The 22,158-nt window shown below is 35.5% G+C and overlaps 1 protein-coding gene across 3 annotated transcripts in view; it reads right to left on the bottom strand.

Moving 5' to 3' along the window:
• SOX5 (SRY-box transcription factor 5) overlaps nucleotides 1-22,158 on the bottom strand; it is a 346,461-nt gene that overhangs the window by 287,241 nt on the left and 37,062 nt on the right. For all 3 annotated transcript variants that reach the window (XM_021690523.1, XM_021690525.1, XM_021690524.1), the window contains exon 2: nucleotides 12,425-12,635. In XM_021690523.1, the coding sequence (XP_021546198.1) occupies nucleotides 12,425-12,635 (211 nt within the window). The remainder of the gene's footprint in view (nucleotides 1-12,424; nucleotides 12,636-22,158) is intronic.

Raw genomic sequence — 22,158 nt, 5'->3', positions numbered from 1 at the left:
TCTATAAACTTAGAAAAGGTGCTGGTCTCCGTTGTGCTGACACACTGTTAAAGAACCAGTTTTAGCTTTGAATTTTGGAAAATTATTCATAGATCCATCCAATTCACTTTTCACTTTGCCTACAGGAGTGGGGGAGAATTATTGTCTATGGCCACTAATGCATAAATAACGCCAACATATTTCCTTAGAGAAATGTGAAACATTAGAGCCATTTAAAAGATTAATGTGAATATAGAGTTTTCATTCTGTGTGTATCTTAGTTTTCTATCCTGGATTTTAAAATATCTAGTTTTGTGACATAAGACAAAACTTTAACCTCTAAGTCACAGAAAGAACGGAAAGTAATGATCTCAAAGATTAAATAATGAGGAGAAGTTTGGAGAAGACAGGATGATAAGATAAATAGGGAGGTCAAAGAAGAGTCTGAGTAGGATATGAAGAAAAGAGAATGTTAAAACCGGAGGAAAAAGACAAATGAAGCCAAAAAGCCCCTCAATTTTTAGGGGAGTGTTAGTTAGCAAAGGCTACAACATGTCAATTAGTAGTTTACTGTCCTACACAGTTAAGATAAACAATCACCTATTATGCATCAAGCCCATTATTAAGAAACAGACAGGCACAGGTAATTAAACTAAGGACCTTCATTCACATACTCTTGTGGAAGACAGGAGGGAAGTAAACAATAGTGATAAGGAGGTAAGAACTAATATAGGTGTGACTTAATGCTAACAGTGTAGACTAAGCCAAATTCTGACAAAAGTGTTCAGAGAAGGTATTGAGTCTTAAAGGTGAATAAAAGACACTGGGTAGCTAAGACAGGGAATGACACGCTAGGCAGAAGAAACCACATATGAAAAAGTAGAGTAGTATTAAAAATAGTGTTGAGAGAACCGCATGCAGTTTGGTAAGATAGCATAAGAACATGTACCTTAGAAAAGTGGTGAAAACAACAGCAAGGGAAAAAAGGGGTTGAGTCAGATTATATATGGTCTTATATTCAATGCCAAGTAGTTCGGTGGAGGACAGTAATTTTGTTCCAATTCTAGTTCCTCCAGATAATAAGAACATAAGCAAGGTACTGAGCTTCTGGGGGGCTCCTGGGTGGCTTAGGAGGTTCAGCGTCTGATTCTTGATTTCGGTTCAGGTCATGATCTCAGAGTCCTGGGATTGAGCCCCATGTCGGGCTCCGTGCCAGGAGTGGAGCCTAAGATTCTCTTCTCCTCTCCCTCTGCCCCTCCTCCCCTCCTCTCCCTCCCTCTCTCTCTCTCTCTCTCTCAAAAAAATAAAAAATAAAGTTACTAAGCCTGATGTTAACCTCAGAGTTTTTGAGGATTAAATGAAGTAGCTCACACAATATCTGGCAGAAGAGTCCTATCTTTGTTAAGGTCTTTGCTCTCCCACCCCCAAGACAGCCATGGGGCAGCGCTCAGGAAGTAAAAGCATCCTTTCAACAAATATTTTGAATATTTACTATGTGCACTACCCTCACCTTTAAAGAGTTTAATGTAGGGGACGAACTGACAAATATATGGACAATTATATTGCAGCAGAGTAAGGGTCACAATGGAAGCAAATAACAGTACTTAAAAAGATGACAAAGTTAAAACAGTGAGTACTCTTTCTAACAACTGAGACTTGGAGAGAAGAGGAACAGAACTACACACAGAGGTGATGGGAATCGAGAAAAAGTCAGTTTTGTTTGTTGTGTTTCTAGAAGGAACAGACGTATATTTCCCTATAAGTTGAAACGGCCATTGCAAAGAGATACTGAACACAGCATTGATGTTAATATAGAAAAGTTAAAATAAGAGGCCTGCTATAATATTTGTATCTAAAAGAATTCTAAGTGAGGTATTTAAAGTCTCATCAAGGTAAAATTATTCTCACCTGTGCTGTTAATGACCCAAAATTTGAATGAAAATCAAGTTAAGGTCTAAGTCTGACCCAATAAACTTAAATGCTGATCTATATTTGTAGATCATCCCTAGCTACTGGAACTTGGGAACTCAGGGCTTTTGTGGATACCTATCTATCTTGGCTTTATTAGGTAAATTAAGATAATCTGGTTGCCTTAGATTGGATCAAACTTAAGGAACAGTGAAATACTCTTCCAAACTAAGGTAGTGACTTTATTTCTAAAAGACCAAGAAAAGGAGAAAAAAAGAATGTCTGAATGTATGTTGCAAGTGAACAAGAAAACAAAGAACCTGTGCCTGTAAGATGTGGACTGGATTGTCATTTGGCTTTAACACCGACTGCTGTGGGATCTCAGGCACATCTCTACCTCCATCAGTCTCAGGCTTGCTCGCTCTCTGTCTCTGTCTCTCTCAAAAATGAGGGTAGACATATCCTAAAATATGTCTACATTTCATTCCAATTCTGAATTTCTATTATTCGACAACTATTTTGCTCCCAGACATAATAAAACCTAAAACAAGTTTTTATTAAGATACTCTCCAAGGCATTTTTTTTTTTTTTTTAGCACTTTAAACTCAAAACAGTTCAAACTGAGCTGATTTTCGATTAAAACTTTCTGGAAATTTGATCACCACTGAGGCATCAGGAACTTACTTTGGCAGATAGTTATTAAGTACTACTTTATTGTTTCATATTTCAAAGGAATTTAGGCACACATGGGCTAAAGAGTAACATTAAACTATTACTGGCAAAATTCCTAATTGGAAGAAACAGTGTAACTAGTGGTTAACAGCATGGATTATAGTTTAGGTTGACTTCAGTTTGAATAATGACCCTGACAGTCACACTGTGACATATTTAATCATGTTTTCTCATCTGAAAATGGAGATGATAAGAATAAGAATATTTAGTTCATGTAAGTGGCACTTCCTGAAATTGGGACAGCTATACATAGCAGCCTTGGCTATAAGGTTTATGTAGAGATTAAATGAAGTGTTTCATATAAGTTATGTAACACTATAGTTAACACATGATATGCACTTAATATATGTTACATTTCCCCCACCAATACATCATTATTTAATCAATGTTTTGATGCAGGCATTACGTGTCCCATACTATAATATTAAACCTTGTTGTTATTCTTAACCTCTGATAGTTAAAGACTAACTGATAGAGCTTAGGTATTACCAAGTATAATGTACCTACATTGCATAGGGCAGATATTTTGAGCTGTGAATTTACTATGAAGTTTGGCATTCCATGTCGGTTAAGAGACACTGGACAAATGAGTCTTTCATGCCAGACTTTTTTGAATAACGATAGGCAACAATTCTGATGGTGGAAAAAGATACAAACGAAAATGCATTAATATATTTTTGTCCTATTTATAACTTTTGAAATATCTTAATTGCTTGAAAAACTAAGCTAGCTGGAATAAAAGAGAGCCATTTTTTTCTTCAACTCATAAGCAAATCTAATTTTCTTTCTAACCATTTCACCTCGGTGGCCTCCTTTTGTATGACACACCATTCTCTTCTAACTTCTGAATTTTTGTTAGTTTGCTGTTGGCAGGGATAAGGTCGGAAATAATAAAGATTTTCTACTGAAATCTGCTTCCCCCCCCCCTCAATGAGAGGAAGCAAAGGCATGAATATGGCACCCTCATAATGATTTAGCTGGGGCTTAATGAAATTTTCATTACAACCTGCTGTTCATTTTAATGGCCTTTGAAAAACAATGGGAAAAATAGCTTGGGGGAAGAAAGGATTTTTCTGTGGCATATATTTGTGAGCTTAACATTTAGTTCCATTCACCCTATCTCTGGTCACCTCATCCCCATATTGCTGTTCTCATCACAAAGCTGTTACCATGTTTTGTAGTTTTTGAGTATAAGTTCTGCAGTTCTTTTGTTAAATTTTATTCCTATTTTATTCTTTTGATGCTATAGTACATCACAGAGCTATGATCATTTTTTGTACTATATACAGTGTCATGGTCCTAATGCTTAGATGCCATTCTCATGCCCAACCATACCCTATGATTAATGGAGTATTTAAAGCAAATGTAACTTTCTACTTACTGTTGGGACTTTTACACACCTGCCTGGATGTATTTCCCCCATTTTTTCTCCTCTTTACAGTTTAATAAACTATTGTCAACATTCTATTGCTTTCCTATGATACGATTTTCTGCTTTTCTATATTTTTTCTTAAGAACATCACTTTATTGAAATACGTAAATTGCTGCTTGACGTATCTCTCAATTGTTGCAGTCATTAAATAAACATTCTTGCCATGGCAAATTTCTTTATCAATAAAAATGAGCGTATTTACATTTCTGTGTACTCGAAGCACATATCTAGGAATCTTGTGTACATAAACATAAATGCATCTTAGTGGTTCTGTTTGTATATAAAGTATCTTTCTGCAACTCAGGCTTTTACACGTTAGCCATGTTCAATTTATATTCCTGTCTTCCATCAAGACTATCTCTGTATTTTCTCAATGTCTTTATATTATTCACTAGCAAGTCACTCTTGAGCTGAGCTTTTAATATATCCACAGGAGGCAAAGTACAAAAAAAGTTGTGGGAAATACAATAATGAAAACAGTATAATGTCCACATTTAATAGTGATGTTTCTTCATGTCGTCTCTTCCTGCTGTGGATGCTCTATCTCTGTCTACTCTTCTGCTTGTGTACCTGTTGCTAGATATACTTTTCTCCTAAGTCCCAATACGTCTAAATGGGAGGCACTGCCTACTGTCTTCTTTCCTTCTGGGAGTTACTCATTTGGAGCTGTCCTGTCATGTACCTCCAAATTTAGAGTCTGTGCAACTACTTGGAAGCCAACATGACACACTGGAGAAATACCAAGTCATATACCAATTTCCCTGGAGAACATCATCTAAAGGTAACCCCCCCCCCAAAAAAAGAAACCCAAACTACTTTGTAATCCAATATGTAGCACTACAGTGGTAGTTCTTCCTAGACCTCAGATCTGGACCACAAACACATCTCCAACAAAAATTAAACAATAACATGTGAGGGAAACACTTCCCAACTCATTCTATGAATCCCAGCATTATCTTACTGGAAAAATCAGATAAAGACATTGCATTTAAAAAAAGCAACTATAGAACAGGATCTCTCAAGAACATGGATGCTATAATCCTCAATGAAGTACTGGCAAATTGAATTCAATATTATATATATTATAAACCACAGCTAAGTGGAATTTACCCAGTTTGCAAGGTTGTTCATCATTCAAAAATCTCATCATATGAGCACACTAAAGGAGCTAGAGAGTATTATGCTAAGCAAAATAAGTCAGTCAGAGAAAGACAAACACCATATGATTTCACTCATATGTAGAATTTGAGAAACAAAACAAATGAGTAAAGGGAAAAAAAATAGAGGCAAACCAAGAAACAGACTCTTAACTATAAAGAATAAACTGATGGTTACCAGAGCAGAGGTGGGTCGGGGATGGATTAAATAGGTGATAGGGATGAAGGAGTGCACTTGCTGTGATGAGCACTGGGTAATTGTATGGAAGTGTAGAATCACTATATTGTACGCTTGAAACTAATATTACACCATATGTCGGGGCGCTTGGGTGGCTCAGTCGTTAAGCGTCTGCCTTCGGCTCAGGTCATGATCCCAGGGTCCTGTGATCGAGCCCCGCATCGGGTTCCCTGCTCCGCGGGAAGCCTGCTTCTCCCTCTCCCACTCCCCCTGCTTGTGTTCCCTCTCTCGCTGTGTCTCTCTCTGTCAAATAAATAAAATCTTTAAAAAAAAAATATTACACCATATGTCAACTAACTGGAATTTAAAATAAAAACTTAGAAGAGTACATCATATCAATAGATGAAAACTTTTGACAAATTTTAACAGCTATTCATGGTGAAAACTCTCAGCAAACTAGAAATAGAAGGGTATTTCCTCAACTTGATAAAGAACATCTACATAAACCCTACAGGTAATATATTTAATGATGATAACTTGAAGCTTTCTCCTCACAATCAAGAACAAGGCAAAGATGTCCCGTTTTACCACTTTCTTATTCAACACTGTACTGGAGAAGCCAGCTAATGCAACAAGAGAAGAAAAGGAAATAAAAAGTATATATCTTGGGAATGAAGAAATAAAACTATCTTCATTCACAGATAATAGGATTGTCTATACAGAAAATGTAAACAATACACAAAAACTCCTGGAGATAATAACCAAGTAGAGCAAGGTCACAGGATACAAGGTTAATATGCAAAGGCCAGTTGTTTCCCTTTATACCAGCAATGAACAATTGGAATTTGAAATTAAAAATACAATATAATGAGGGGCGCCCGGGTGGTGCACTCTTGGTTTCAGCTCAGGTTGTGATCTAGGTTTGTGAGATCGAGCCCCAAGTCGGTTCCATGCTCGGTGCAGATTCTGCTTAAGACTCTTGCTCCCGGGGCGCCTGGGTGGCTCAGTTGGTTAGGCGACTGCCTTCGGCTCAGGTCATGATCCTGGAGTCCCGGGATCGAGTCCCGCATCGGGCTCCCTGCTCGGCAGGGAGTCTGCTTCTCCCTCTGACCCTCCTCCCTCTCATGCTCTCTGTCTCTCATTCTGTCTGTCTCAAATAAATAAATAAATAAATAAATAAATAAATAAAAATAAAAAAAAAAAAAGACTCTTGCTCCCTCTCCCTCTGCCCCTCCCCACCATGCTCTCTCTCTCTCTCTCAAATAAATAAATAAATACATCATTTTAATAAAACATAATATAATGAAAATACTGTGCATAAATGTAACAAAATATGTACAGGATCTATACGCAGAAAACTATGAAACTCAAAAGAAATCAAAGAAAATCTTAATAAATAGAGAAATATTTTGTGTTCATGGATAGAAAGACTGAATACTGTTAAGATGTCAGTTCTTCCCAACTTCCCAGGACGTAATTGTGTAGATATCAAGATTAATCCTGAAGTCTACAGGGAAAGGCAAAAGAGCCAGGGTAACCAACATAATACTGAAGTAAAAGAACAAAGTGGGAGGATTGACACTACCCAACTTTCAAGTGATAGCAATTAAGACAGCAAGGTGTTGGAAAAAGAACAGACAAATTATCAGTGGAACGGAATACAGAGGACAGAAATAGACCCACACAGATACAGTCAACTAATCTTTGGTGAAGGAACAAAGGAAATTCAATGGAAATATGATAATCTTTTCAACAAATGGTGCTAGAACAACTGGACATCTATCTACAAAAACACAAATTAAAACTTAATCTTAAACCTTTTTAGAACTTAAACCTTTTACAGAACTTAAACCTTTTACAAAAATTAACTCAAAACAGATCATAGCGTCTAAATTATAAAATGCAAAACTACACAACTTCTAGAAAATAACAGCAGAGAAAATCTAAATGGCATTGGGCTAGGCACTGTATGTTTAGTTACAACATCAAAAGTATGATCAAAGCAAGAAAAGAGGTAAGTTGGACTTTATTAAAATTAAAACATGCTCTGCAAAAGAAAATGTCAAAAGAAAAAAAAAATACAAGCCACAACTTGAAAGAGAATATTTGCAAAACACATACCTGATAAAGGACTTGCATCCAAAATACACAAAAAACTCTTAAAACTCAACAATTAAAAAAACCCTGAATTAATAAATGAGCAAACAATGTAAACAGATACAAAGAAGATATACAAATGGCAAAGACACATATGAAAAGATGCTCCACATTATATGTCATCAGGAACAACAAATTAAAACAACAATGCCACTACAAACCAATCTGAATGGATAAAATCCAAAAAACTGACAATATCAAATGCTTGTGAGGATATGGAGCAACAAGAACTTACGTTCGTTGCTGCTGGGAATGCAAAATCTCACAGCCACTTTGGAAGACAGCTTGGCAGTTTTGCTTTGTTTTTTTCATAAAGCTAAGCATAATCTTACCATACATTCACACTCCTAGGTGTTTACCCAGCTGAGTTGGAAACTTATGTCTACACAAAAACCTTCACATAAATATTTATAAAAGCTTTATTCTTAATAACCAAAAACTTGAAACAACTAAGATGTCCTTTGATAGGTGAATGGATAAACTGTGATACCTTCATACAATGGGACTTTATTCAGTACTAAAAAGAAATGAGCCATGAACAGACATGAAGGAAACTTTAATACACATTGATATGTTAAAGAAGCCAGTTTGAAAGACTATATGCTGTATGATTCCAATGATATGACAATCTGGAAAAGGCAAAACTACAGAGATAGTAGAAAGTCAACGATTGCCTGGAATTCTAGGGAAAGAGGGAGGGATGAATAAATGAAGCACAGGGATTTTTAAGGTTATCAAACAATTGTTGTGAATGATATCACAGTGGTGGATAAGTGGTAATGTGCATTTGTCAAAACATGTAGAAATGTACAACATAAAGCTTGAATCTTGATGTAAGAAGATTCTGTAAGATAGCTGAATAATTTGAGAGGTACTGGGAAAAACTACAGAAAGAATTTAATCATATTACAAATGTATGGAGAAACGTCACAGAATAGGGTGGAGGAAAAATTACCTAAGTAATTTTGGAAATGAATGGAATCTGTAAAAATAAGGCAAAAAGAGCTGCATGTAAGTACTATACCCTATTGATAAAGATATTATCTTTAACTGGTATTATCAGTTAAGAATTCTGATACTTGTTTGCATATGCAAACAATGAATCATGGAACACTACATCAAAAATTAATGATGTAATGTACGATGATTAACATAACATAATAAAAAAAAGATATTATTGTATATAAAATTTTATATCCTGCCTTTTCTCTTAGCATTTGACCACGAACATTTTCCCACTGAATAAAAGTCATTTCTAAAACATCATGAAAAAAAAAAAGAATTCTGATACTGTTGTACATATACACTGGAATTGAACAATAAGTAAATGGATGGCAGATGGTCAGGTCAAGGTTACTCATAGTGGGGTGGGATTATACACATCGACAAGGAATGAGGCTGGAATGATCCATGCGGAAATAGATTACAGTTGCAGACAGTAGTAAGAACTCACGTTTAGCTGAATATATAGACAACTAGACATAGAAATATTTATAGATATGTATGTATACAGGCTAGTACACACATATATTTCTTCGTTTTGTTAGGTAAGAGGCCCTAAAATAAATAATGCCTTACGAGCAAAGAGCACACATTGTATCCAGATCTGGCTTTCTTTTCTTTTTTTTTTTTAATTTTATTTATTTATTTGACAGAGACAGAGGGAGAGATAGAGTACAAGCAGGGTGAGAGGGCAGAGGGAGAAGCAGACTCCCTGCTGAGCAGGGAGCCCAATGCAGGACGTGATCCCAGGACCCTGGGATCATGACCTGAGCCGAAGGCAGACGCTTAACTGATGGAGCCACCCAGGCGTCCCTCAGATCTGGCTTTCTAATACCATTCTCCAATAAAAGGAACCAGGGCTTCTTAGCCCTTCTTCTGATTCTCAAACCAGAGCATGAGATACACAACACGAGTCTGCAGCACCTTACAGTGCCAGAGAGTAAGAAGTGCTCAAGAAAAGTTACCCACCATCACTGTGGTACGTGCTATGGTGAGCGCTGTGAATTGTGTAAGACTGTTGAATCACAGACCTTTACCTCTGAAACAAATAATACATTATATGTTTAAAAAAAAAAAAAAAGAAGATAGTAGGAAGGGAAAAATGAAGGGGGGGGAATCGGAGGGGGAGACGAACCATGAGAGACTATGGACTCTGAGAAACAAACTGAGGGTTCTAGAGGGGAGGAGAGTGGGGGGATGGGTTAGCCTGGTGATGGGTATTAAAGAGGGTACGTCCTGAATGGAGCACTGGGTGTTATACGCAAATAATGAATCATGGAACACTACATCAAAGACTAATGATGTAATGTATGGTGACTAACATAACATAAAAAAAAAAAAAAAAAAAGACACAGAAGTCAATAGAAAGAGCTTCCAGTGGCCAAAGCTGAAGCAATTTGAGCAACAAAATAAAGTAGAATTGGATTATAAGTCAAAGTATAAAATATCCATGCTGTCCATACTGATATAAATAAACGATTGAATAAATTAATAAATGATGGAGAAGAGATAAATCTCCCATGCAGAAGAATTCCAAATAAATTATGTAGAAACTCTACTCTAAAGGAGGGGGAACGTATCTCCCCACTCCTTAAACGTGGGTTGCACATAGCACCTTCCTTCCAAAGATTATGGTATGGAAACGGGGCAGGGAGTAACTTTACAGTGGAGTACTCTGACAAATGCTGTATCAGCCAGGTGATCAAGGTCAACATCAAATTCATAAGTCATATAGAAAATATGTACCCTTGATATGATGTGACAAAAAGGTACTTTACCTCATGATCTTCCTCCCCAAACCTATAACCCCAGGTTAGTCAAGAGAAAACCACCAGATAAATACCAATAGAGGGGCATTCTACAATATACCTGAACAGTATTCCTCAAAACTTTCAAGGTTATCAGAAACAAAAACAGTGTGAGAAACTGTCACAGCCAAAGGGAACCCAAGGAGACAGACAACTAAATGGAACATGTTATCCTTGATGGCATCCTAGAACAGAAAAAGCACACTTGGGGAAGACTAATGAAATATGAATAAACTGTGGACTTTAGTTAATGATAACGTGTGATAATATAAAAGATACAAAATAATTTTAAAAGCATAAAATTAATCATGCAAAATGAACAGAATACGTAAAACAAAAGACAAGAAAGAAATGCATCATAAGGTTAAGAGTTGTTATATCAGAAAGCTACAAATTTAAGCAATTTTTACTTTCCTTTCAATTTCTATGGTTTTTTAAACGATTCTTAAATAAGAAGATAGTATTTTTAATATCAAGAAAAAAATCTAGCACATTAAAAAAATTGTCTAGGTCCTCCTCAAAACCCCATTTTTATCTCCACGTGTATGGAAATCAAAAGTCTTTGGCTGACTGGATTATCTCTAAAATTCTTTGCAACTGTAAGATCATGTGAATTACATAAATTATAAGTAAAACCCATGTCCCAGCTATGCATCTGGTAGGGACCTAGAAATATTTAATTACCATATGACTCCCAAATATACTGGTTAACATACATTTTGTGCCATATATGCTTGTAGTCTGCTAGTGTCCTAACAACAGACTAGAAATGAGCCCAACCCAGTCTTATATAGCATAGATGCAGTATATTTTTGGTGTATGTCACTATTGTTTGTTTGTTTGTTTTAAATCTCCATCTGACTTTTAAATAGGAGGCATGTTCTTATGTGCAATGTGGCATACAAACTTAGGAAGAATACAGGTTTAAGTAGGAGGTAGGAAACATCTGTAACATAAAGGGTGACTATCAGTTATGCATAAATTCTATAATGGGCATTAGTTGTTTGTTTGCTTGATTTATTTTTTTAAAGATTTTTATTTATTTATTTGAGAGAGAGAGAGAGAGAGCTCAGAGGGAGAGTGAGAGGGAGAAGCAGACTCCCTGCTGAGCAAAGAGCCCTATGCAGGGCTGGATCCCAGGACCCTGAGATCATGACCTGAGCCAAAGGCAGATGCTTCACCAACTGAGTCACCCAGGTGCCCCTGTTTCTTTGCCTTCCTTTTTTTAAAAATTTTATTATGTTAGTCACCATACAGTACATCATTAGTTTTTGATGTAGTGTTCCATGATTCATTGTTTTCGTATAACACCCAGTGCTCTATGCAGTACGTGCCCTCCTTAATACCCATCACTGGGTGAACCCATCCCCCCACCTCCCACCCCTTTAAAGCCCTCAGTTTGTTTCTCGGAGTCCATAGTCTCTCATGGTTCGTTTGCTTTCATTTTAACAGTATTTCATGTGCATATCACCCATAGGCTACTATCAGTAACTACTGAAGAGATTTAGAAGATGAAATCTTAAAAGAAAGGCATCCTGGAAGTTGAACAAAATGGGAACTTCAGCATGGCTAACGGAATTAGAGAATCAATAATTTTTAAATATAGAATAGGCCTAACCATATTAATTTTGGACTATACAAGAAATGGACTGAACTAAGGTAGCATAATATGCATTCATGTATAAATAAGGCTATATACAATTTAATCAAGTTGTAAAATGGCCTTGGGGGCAAAAACTGGAGATGAACAACTAGCCTGCAGATATTTGGGACGTGGGTGGTGCCTATTCTGGGCTCCACCGTCACATTCTATTCTATTTACTCAACCACAACTTACCCATGTGTGAAAATGAGGAAGACATCACAACAGAAATTAATGATTAAAAAATCGGGACAGACATATTGAAATGTTTCTGAAGAACAAAAAACAAAAAACCTATCCATCTTAAGCATTAGGTTTCCATTTTGTCCAATTTAGCTTTGAGTATAAGTCAAAAAACAACTATAAGTTAAAATCTGACTATTAAAATCAGGAGATGGCAAGCACTTTGTTTCCTTTTCTAGCCTTTACCTTCTGGCTCATTTTTGATGAGCTCCTCCATTTTCCTCTGCTTCAAGGTGTCAACAACATCAGCTAAGCTGCCTTTGCGCCGTTCGGGAGTTCCTAGGGCCGTGCTCGACAAGGACTCACCACTCTGCCTCCCACCTTCTTCTGCCTTCTGAGGTGAGGTAGATGAGTTGTGTGGGGCAAATGAAGACATAACTTTATTGCCATCAACTTCCTGAAAGAGAAAGCAAAGGAAAAAAAATTGTTTAAAATTCAGTGAGGTTTGGTTTTTTGTTTTGTTTTGTTTTTTTAAATTGCTTATGTGGCTTATTTAGCTAAAACATGAAAAAGTGAAATGTCACTCTGCAAGAGTAAGATAAATAAAGAAATTTTTTAAAAAAAAGAATGCATTAACTTTACAGGCTGGCACAGAGTGAGTCAAAGATCAATTTAGAGAAGAAATAAAAATATGGAGGCTCTCTCCCATAGACTGAGAACAAATGGCAATAAACCTTATACAAAGCCTACATCGATCAGATGTAGTTTTCTGCTTTTCTTTGAAAGTCTTAGATTTTCCTATGGACATTAACTGCACCAGTCATCTGGCTTAATCTTCCTCATGATACTGTAATATTTAAACAAGTAACATTATGCACTTTACTTTTCGTTTTAAATAGCTGCCTCTTCTTGATGGTTGCTCCTAATTAAAGCAGGGTCCGGTTTTTAGTTCTCCACTTCCCTCTCATGCTTTTAAGAAAGCATCAGCCACACAGGTTATTTTGACATCAGATAGGAATATTGAAAGTTTATTTCTGCTGATGCCAAAGTTATTTCCAATTCCATTTGTTACCCCAAGCATTGTTTCTGTCAATATTCTTCCAGATTTTGCACTTTAAGCCCCACGTGCCCTATAAAATAAAGTTCCTTGCAATCTTTCCCCCTTGATAATTGCATATGTGTATGAAAAGAATTTATTCTATAATTCTAAAATTTAAACACACATTTGGTGTTCTTTTGTCATTATTTTCCCCATAATTTCCTGACCAACTCTAGCCATCTAATATTTGGGGTATCTTTTGTATAAAAGGCACTAAATTGATTTTTTCAGACATCTGTGAGAGGAATGATATTGAAATTATTAAAAAAATAATTTTCTTACTTAAAGGTTTTCTTTTTATAATCTCTTACTTCTATAATCCTTTGACTTCCCACAAAGCAGATTTCTTCTTAAAAATACAATTGTATCCTAGGCGCCTGGGTGGCTCAGTCGATTAAGCACCTGCCTTTGGCTCAGGTCATGATCCCGGGGTCCTGGGATCGAGTCCCGTATCAGGCACCCTGCTCAGCGGGGAGTCTGCTTCTCCCTCTGTCCCCCCCCCGCCCCCTCTTGTGTTGTTCCTCTCTCTCTCACAAAAAAATAAATAAAACCTTAAAAAAATAAATAAAATTGTATCCTAAGATCTTTGAGGAAGTTAGTCTCTCTGTAAGTATATTTCTTAATTCTATAGTATTAAAAGTTTCCATTAAAATACATTTGAATGTATGCACATCTAATATTCAGGATAATAGGTTATATCCCTATTTAAACATTTCTTCTCTAAGATGTGTTAATAGGATCTCCCTGGCCCCAGAAAAGTGACGGATCACACTGATTTGATATCTAATGTTTTTAAGATTATTTCTAATATATTTGACTAGTTTAAAAATATACTAAAAAGACTTGATGAAGCTGTCATTTTAGTTTTTAAAAACAGATTAAAAATAGAGATGTCAACGCAAACATGATCATAATCTGTTCATATGATTTTTTGTTAGTGGATAATAGTGAATACAAGAACATTAGCTACAGTGCAAGTGTCAGTTTGTTGGGTGGTGCTAGGTAATGCAGAAAAAGTCAAAGTAAAACATGTGTGCAAACAGAATCTTCAAAATTATAATTCTACACCGAAAATGGTTTCCATTTCTTACAAACATTACAGAATATGCAGAAAACATTACTATGTTTTGAATGAATATTCTATAGACAATACATTCAAAGATGAATCTTAGCTTATTATGTACTTGGATTTGGAAATCAATATGCATAATGTAATCATTACAAACCCCTGCAGGCTAAGTGAAGGTACACTTCTAGAATTATTTATTTAAAATCCATACATAAATACAAGCAAACCCATAAACACACACACACACACACACATCCCTGACAAGAGCAATTACAAATCCATTCAGTAAACTAAGGAATGTTTTTATGAATGGCCCATAATACTCATTAGCTCAGTTTCATGTTCAAAACAGAATATAGCAAAACCTCTGTATTTTTTTCCACAGATCTTTCTTCTCACTATTTCCAGGGTCAAAGCAGAAAAACCCAATGTTGAACATTTCTATTCTATACTCTGTTTTCACATTATATGACGACAAACTTAACAAACAAGAATTTGGCAGCTGAACTTCATTTTCCATAATTAAAAATCACACGTATCTTTCTATAGCAACTTCAGTAGAGGGAAGGACACCCAAATTGTATACAATCACATCTATTAAAAATCAGAAAATATTTCAAATCAAGTAAGATAAAATAACATCCCATCTTGTATGTCTCTAATTTTCTACACTTTGCAAAAGACAAAGACATATTTTAAAGAGTTTAACATCATTTCACAAGTATTCTTAACTCAGTTACCACACCTAGTATTAAAAATTATCACTGCAATTTCATGCACAAATATTTTATCTTATCGCTATTTCACCTGTCTGATTACATTTCAGCCTCTAGCACTGTTAATCCCTTTAACAGTTTTATGTAGTTAACAGATGTTTCAGTGTGGGACATCATTGTTCATTTGCATGGTGAAGAGCTTGTTAAAGAACGCTGGCACAGTCTTCAGTCAAAAAAGTCCTATAGTTTTCAGTTTCTTCCCTGGGATTGCATTTACCATGTCTAAAATAATGACTGCATTTTCCTCTTCACTTTGCTGGTAGGTGAACATCCAGAGAATCTACTAACAGAAGTATTGGTGGTCCAAGCCAGCAAAATATATTTCATCAAGTTTTGTGAATGCTAAAGGAAAGCTTCAGTATTTTGCCATAGAGCTCTCACAACTATGATATTTGATTTCTAAGGTCTAATGATAAAAGAGGGTCCTAAATTTTTAGAACAAAGTTGGTAATCTTCCTTTGTTACACTTGAAAAAGCTTTACTTAATCCTGCCCCCCTTTGTCACTTTTGCAACCTTAAGACAAAGGAAGAGATCTGCCTAGTGTATCTATCTTTATTTAAGTAACTTTTTAAAAAATGCATTCTTAAACTGGGAGAAGCCACTCTGAAAACAGTATGCAGTTTCCTCAAAAAGTTAAAAATAGAACTACCCTATGACTCAGCAATTGCACTACCAAGTATTTACCCAAAGGATACAAAAAATACTGAGTCAACTTGGCACATGTTTACAGCAGCATTATCAACAATGGCCAAACTATGGAACTATGGAAAGAGCCCAAATGTCCATCAACTAATGAATGGATAAAAAAGATGTGGTAGATATATACAATGGAATATTACTTAGTCATCAAAAAGAATGAAATCTTGCCATTTGCAATGAAGTGGATGGAGCTAGAGTGTATTATGCTAAGCAAAATAAGTCAGTCTCAGAAAGACAAATATCATATGATTTCACTGATATGTGGAATTTAAGAAATGAAACAGATGAACATGGTGGAAAAAAAAGAGAAAGGCAAACGAATTCTCTACTATAGAGAACAAACTAAGGGTTGCTGAGGGGAGGTCGGGGGGATGGGTTAAATAGGTGATGGGTATTAGGAGTGCACTTGTGATAAACAGTGTTATATATAAATGATGAATCATTAAATTCTACTCCTGAAACTACTATTACACTATATGTTAACTAACTAGAATTTAAATAAAAAATTGAAACAAAAAAATGCATTCTTGTTAATTCGTTCTAAATATAGCACTTGGCTATGAACACTTTGAGAGACATATTTCAACATTAATATTCAAATTTTAGTTTAGATAATGTGGTGATTAAGAAGAATTAATTCATTTGAAAAAAGAGGTTATATGTGACTCAACCAGATATATATTCATTGTCCAAATGACATTTCATCCTTGACTTCTGGCCTCAAGAAATACATTACCATATTTGCTTTTCAGTCCTATAAACTCAAGTTAAATTAATACAGGGTAGCAAGAACATTACATTTAATAGTCTGTCTATCCAACTATAATTGGTAAGAATAATAGCCAATATTTACTGAATATTTACTTTGTGTCAGGCACTGTTTAAAGTGTGTTATATGCATTAATTCAGTTAATTCTCCTGGCAAGCCTAATTATGATTTGCACTTCGTAGCTGGAGAAACTGAGGGACATGGAGTGAAGTAAATGCCTGAGATTGTATGATTAATAAAAGATAGAGTAGATAATCAACCGCAACCTGTTGGGCACCAGAGCCCTCAACCACAGTGCTAATACCACCTCTCTTTAAAAACAACAACAACAGGGGATGCCTGGGTGTCTCAGTTGTTAAGAGTCTGCCTTCTGCTCAGGTCATGATCCCAGGGTCCTGGGATCGAGACCTGTATCAGGCTCCCCACAAAGCAGGGAGTCTGCTTTTCCCTCTCCCTCTGCCTCTCCCCCCGCTTGTGGTCTCTCTCTCTCTCTCTCTCTCTCAAATAAATAAAATCTTTAACAACAACAACAAATACCTAAGCATGTCAATCTTATAGGTGAACAAGATACACTGTCATCTGCTTAATAATTGTGAAAATGAGAGGGTTTTGCCCCAATATGTCCAACTCCTATAAGTGCATTGAAATGAACTAATCCAACTATATTCTAGACTTATAAAGCTGTCTCCGTCTAAATATCCACTGGTGGGGCGCCTGGGTGGCTCAGTCGTTAAGCGACTGCCTTCAGCTCAGGTCATGATCCCAGGGTCCTGGGATTGAGCCCTGCATCGGGCTCCCTGCTCGGCAGGGAGCTTGCTTCTCCCTCCCCCTCTGTCTGCCACTCCCCCCACTTGTGCGCTCTCTCTTTGTCAAATAAATAAATAAACTCATAAATAAAGTCATAAATAAATATCCACTGGTTTATGCCATATTCAAAGTAAAGAACCTTAAAATTTAAATAATTATTTAAACCAAACATACAGATTTGATCTCTAAGTGACTATTCAAAATCATGATGCTCAGTCATTTATGACTTTTTAACCTATCTTTTTTTATTTTAAAGATTTTATTTTTAAGCAATCTCAAGCCCACGACCCAGGTTGCACATCACACATTCCACTGACTGAGTCAGCCAGGTGCTCCTTCATCTATCTTTATAAAATGTGTGGGCATGTCTAGCATCCTTCTAATACAACAAAGTTTTGAACTTAGAAAAAAAAAAAAAAGCAGTGCAGTGCAGAAAGTTTGGACTATCTTTAACTAGATCCTCATTAATGCAAGTTCATGAATTTTGGTATTGCACAGAGGTAGAATATAATGAACTACAGATACATGCAGAAAATGCTTTAGTGCTGAACAAGTTTTAACATGATCACGTTCTTCTAATAATGCATTGTTAATAATCTAATAAATATCAACAGGGGAAGGCAAAATAAAGTTTGAAAAGTATCTTGAAAGCCATATTATTTGGCTGAAATGGGTAAAAGGTGGGCAGATGTCCAGTTATAAAATAATTAAGTCTTGGATAGGTAATGTGCAGCATGGTGACTACAGTTAATAATACTGTTTGTGCATCTGAAAGTTGCTAGGAAAGTAGATCTAGAAAGTTCTCATCACAAGCAAAAAATTAGTTTTGTCACTACGTGTGGTGATGGATGTTGGCAAGACTAACTGTGATCATTTCACATTATATATAAATATTGAAACATTACATTGTACAACTGAAACTAATAAGATGTTATATGTCATATCTCAATTCAAAAAAGCTGTATTATTTGGTCATACCTTAAATTCTTTAAAAAACAGGTAAAAATATATGGTATCACAAATGTTGCTTTTGAAACTAAATTGCACTACATGTCACCTACTCTGTCAAGTTAGAGATGCCAAATTTCATTTAGTACTAGAAAACAATACATGATGATTGTGTAAAAACTCAATTATTTTTAAAGTTTTATTGGTTATGGTAATCTTTCATAAAAGTTCTGCATGATACCCTAAACCAGGAATCCTTTTGGATTCGAGATCCTTTGATAGCTATAGATGCCTCCCAAACAGATACGCACAAACATACGGGCAGACACGCACCCATGCAAAAGGGCACACACAATTACACATACAGTTTTACAGAGTTAATTTTCTACCTTCATAGTTCCAACTGTGAACTTCCTCCATGAAATCCCCTAGGAACTCTTTTTTTTTTTTTAAAGATTTTATTTATTTATTTGACAGAGAGTGAAAGCAAGAGAGGTCACAGAGGGAGAAACAGTCTCACCGCTGAGTGGAACTCGATCCCAGGACCCTGAGATCATGACCTGAGCTGAAGGCAGACGCTTAACCAACTGAGCCACCCAGGCACCCCTCCCCTAGGAACTCGTATAAACCATAGATTCTAGGTTAAGAAGCTCTGACCGAACTGCATATCTTCACAGAATTGTACTATAAACTCATCAATATATACAATTGGATGATTTTTAAGATGACCAGTTAATACTTGCAAAAAAGAGCCTCAAGCTATAGATTTCATTGATGCTTTATTCAGATAAACTTAGCTAAAGGTATATATGTTAATAAATTAAACTTTTACTGTTCCTACAATAAGCATGTAGCAAGAAATTAGTATTTTAATTATACTTTAAAAAATAATAAGCACGTTGAGGAAGAGAATGCATTACTGACGGCAACCACTGTCTTCTTACTCAGTAATCACCTTGTGATAATGTATACATAAATTTGAAATGGAAAGCAGAACAAATTGCTAACTTTTATAAATGAATATTTTTAAAAAGCATACCAGTTCAATTTTCAACTATGAATTTTCTTAAAACAGAATGTAAACGTATGAAGGTTTCACTGAGGCAAAATCAACCCTTAAAAAAGCTCAATAGAGAACACGAAGAGTCTTTCTTTGGTTAATACGATCAAATTCAGTATTCTGGGAACAGGATATGGTCAGTTCCCAAGATCTATAAAACAAAAGTAAGCACTTACAGAGAGATCTCTGAAGGCTGTCTGTGATACCTGTGATTACTGCTGGTGTAAAAGCTATCCAATTTAAAATCTTTTCTAAACTTTTGCTTAAAAAAAAAAAAGTGGCCTGATGTATACTTAAGTCCAGGTGTTCACAAAATGAAAAGTGACAGAGGCACTTCTGTTTGGGCTATTTTCATAGTTACCTACAGAGACAGAGCTTATCAGAACTTCTCACCTTTCTATACTAGAAAAAGTCACTGATAATACCTTTGTAAAATGCACTGAATTTAATAAGATCAACTATTCTCAATGTTTAAATAAGTACAAGATAGTAGACTAATTGAGATTCCAGATATTAGATGAGTAGTTCATAAATCTATCCAGTGACCAGCAAGCTATATATATATATATGTTTTTTTTAAGCTTCCCTAGGGAGTTGTGACCATAAGATGCTAGTCTTGTAAGAATCCAAAGTCAGTTTTTAAGGAATGCTTATATTTTATACATTTCAACATTTTATGAGATATTGAAATTCCCTGAAAATTATTACTCTTAAACCTTAAAATCATTAAATCATCACAATTTTAAAAATAGGTTGAAATTCTAAATTACTCAAATAGGTATTAGCATCTTTTTGCTCTATAATCTATGGAAAGTTCTATACTCCATGTCCTGCCTTGTTCTAATTTTTAAAGAATACTGCAGAAAAAATACCTTAGAAGTTCATCTGTCTCTGTAATGCAGACACAACCCACTCTTGGGGCTGATCTAATATTTTAAATAGTGACAGGCCTCATCAAGTTTAGGTGAAAGATTATTATTTTATAAAAATGGCTCCATTATATTTCAAATATAGGATCTAGTCCATATTTCAAAGATTTTTTATGTATTTTGGACAGTGCAAATAGAAGTGAAAGCTGTTTGATGTTTCTTCAAAGCCTAAAAATATGGAATCTTTTAAAGATTCTTTCCTTGCGCAATAGGATGGAAATTCAACAAAAGTCTAACTTGGTTTGCCTTTTTTTTGCCAAGCACGGGGAGATGAAATGTTAGCTTAGGCTCATATTTAATTATTGATCGGAAAACTAAATAAACTTTTAAAAGCACATTTTATCTTAAAATGCATTCACCTGGGACTCGACAATACAAGACAGGTGATTTATATAAATATGATTCTCAAATGGTGGTCTGTGAGCCAATATCACAGGGATCACCTGAGAATACATTTTTCTCGGGCCTCACCCTAGACTTTCTGAATCAGAAACTGAGAGGGGGAAGTCCAGCGATGTGATTTAACAAGGCTTCAAGGGGAGACTGATACTCAGTAAGTTTGTGAACTATTGGTATAGGAAAACCTGTAAGAATTAGAGAGGCAAAGAGGGAGATGACGAAAACCTGCAGTGGTGAAGAGAGCCATCACAAAAGTGATGGAACTTAATGAATTTGAGAAGAGAGCTGAAAGGTAACATATTGCAGGGGAGGCAGGGCAGCAGGTGGGGATGGAAGGAAGGGAGAAGAGTCAGCAAACATGCAGGCGTAAGAATGACCAATACATTTTTTGGGGGAAATGATGTTGACTTAATTTTTCAACAGTCATTTTGGCACATGTTGAAACAGCTTATGTTTGCTGATTTCCTACTAACTATATGGACTAGAAAATCTGAGATTTATGTCAAAATTGCATTGTGGAAATAGATTGTTTTAAGAAATGTACTAGAAAATGTGGTTTGAATTTATTGATAGTTAAGTCTGATTTATAATATAAAAATAACAAAATAATAGTTGGTTTCCTTTGTTGTTTTTTTAAACCAATATCATATTTCCCATCTCATTTAATTCCAGTGAGTAAAACCGAAATTTAAGGGCAAATTTTCTGATTCAGTAAGAGACTGTACAAATAGGAAAAACAGATTTGGAAAATATCTTCATTTGCATCTGGATGTTACATGGGCAGAAGTGTTTAATGGTTGTTTTTAAAATACTCCTTCAGAATCACATTTACCAAGAATCTCAGAAATGCTGCATTCAAGAATAAACTGTATGTTTTCATGTGCTCTCAAAACCACTTAATAAGCAAAAGTGGCATTTAGAGAATTCTAATACATTAACTAATAGAACCTGTAAAAACAAAGAACATTTTGTGCTGTGACAGCCTCATTATCTTCCTGATGATGATTTCTGTGCTGTGTCTTACTTGTGTTTAAACAATCCAGCAAGTACACTTTAAGACATTTGATGATCTCTTCCCTGAGGGCTCAAAGGTCAACCATAAGATGTTTCTAAATAAGAATTAGGCTACACATCAAAACACTTCCATTTAACACTAGAATTGTGAATCATATAATAAGATTTTAAGAGATAAAGAAAAAAACATTTATTGTAACTAGCCACTAATTATGTATAATAATTCATCTATCATTTTCCTAAGAAGGCTTCAGAACATCCTTACAATAGTTGTTAATAAACTTGACTAAATGCCTATTCACTCCAAGTCTGAAGGAAGAAATGAAATGTGAGGAATCTTCAAATTGTGATCTGTTTAGGAAATGACTCCTTTTATCCCACAGAGCAATGAAACAATTTCTTACACAGAG

Source organism: Neomonachus schauinslandi, chromosome 5 (genome assembly GCF_002201575.2).
Source record: "Neomonachus schauinslandi chromosome 5, ASM220157v2, whole genome shotgun sequence".
NCBI lineage: Eukaryota > Metazoa > Chordata > Mammalia > Carnivora > Phocidae > Neomonachus > Neomonachus schauinslandi.
The sequence above is the reverse complement of the archived record's forward strand: the minus strand, read 5'-3'. Positions and strand labels throughout refer to the sequence as shown.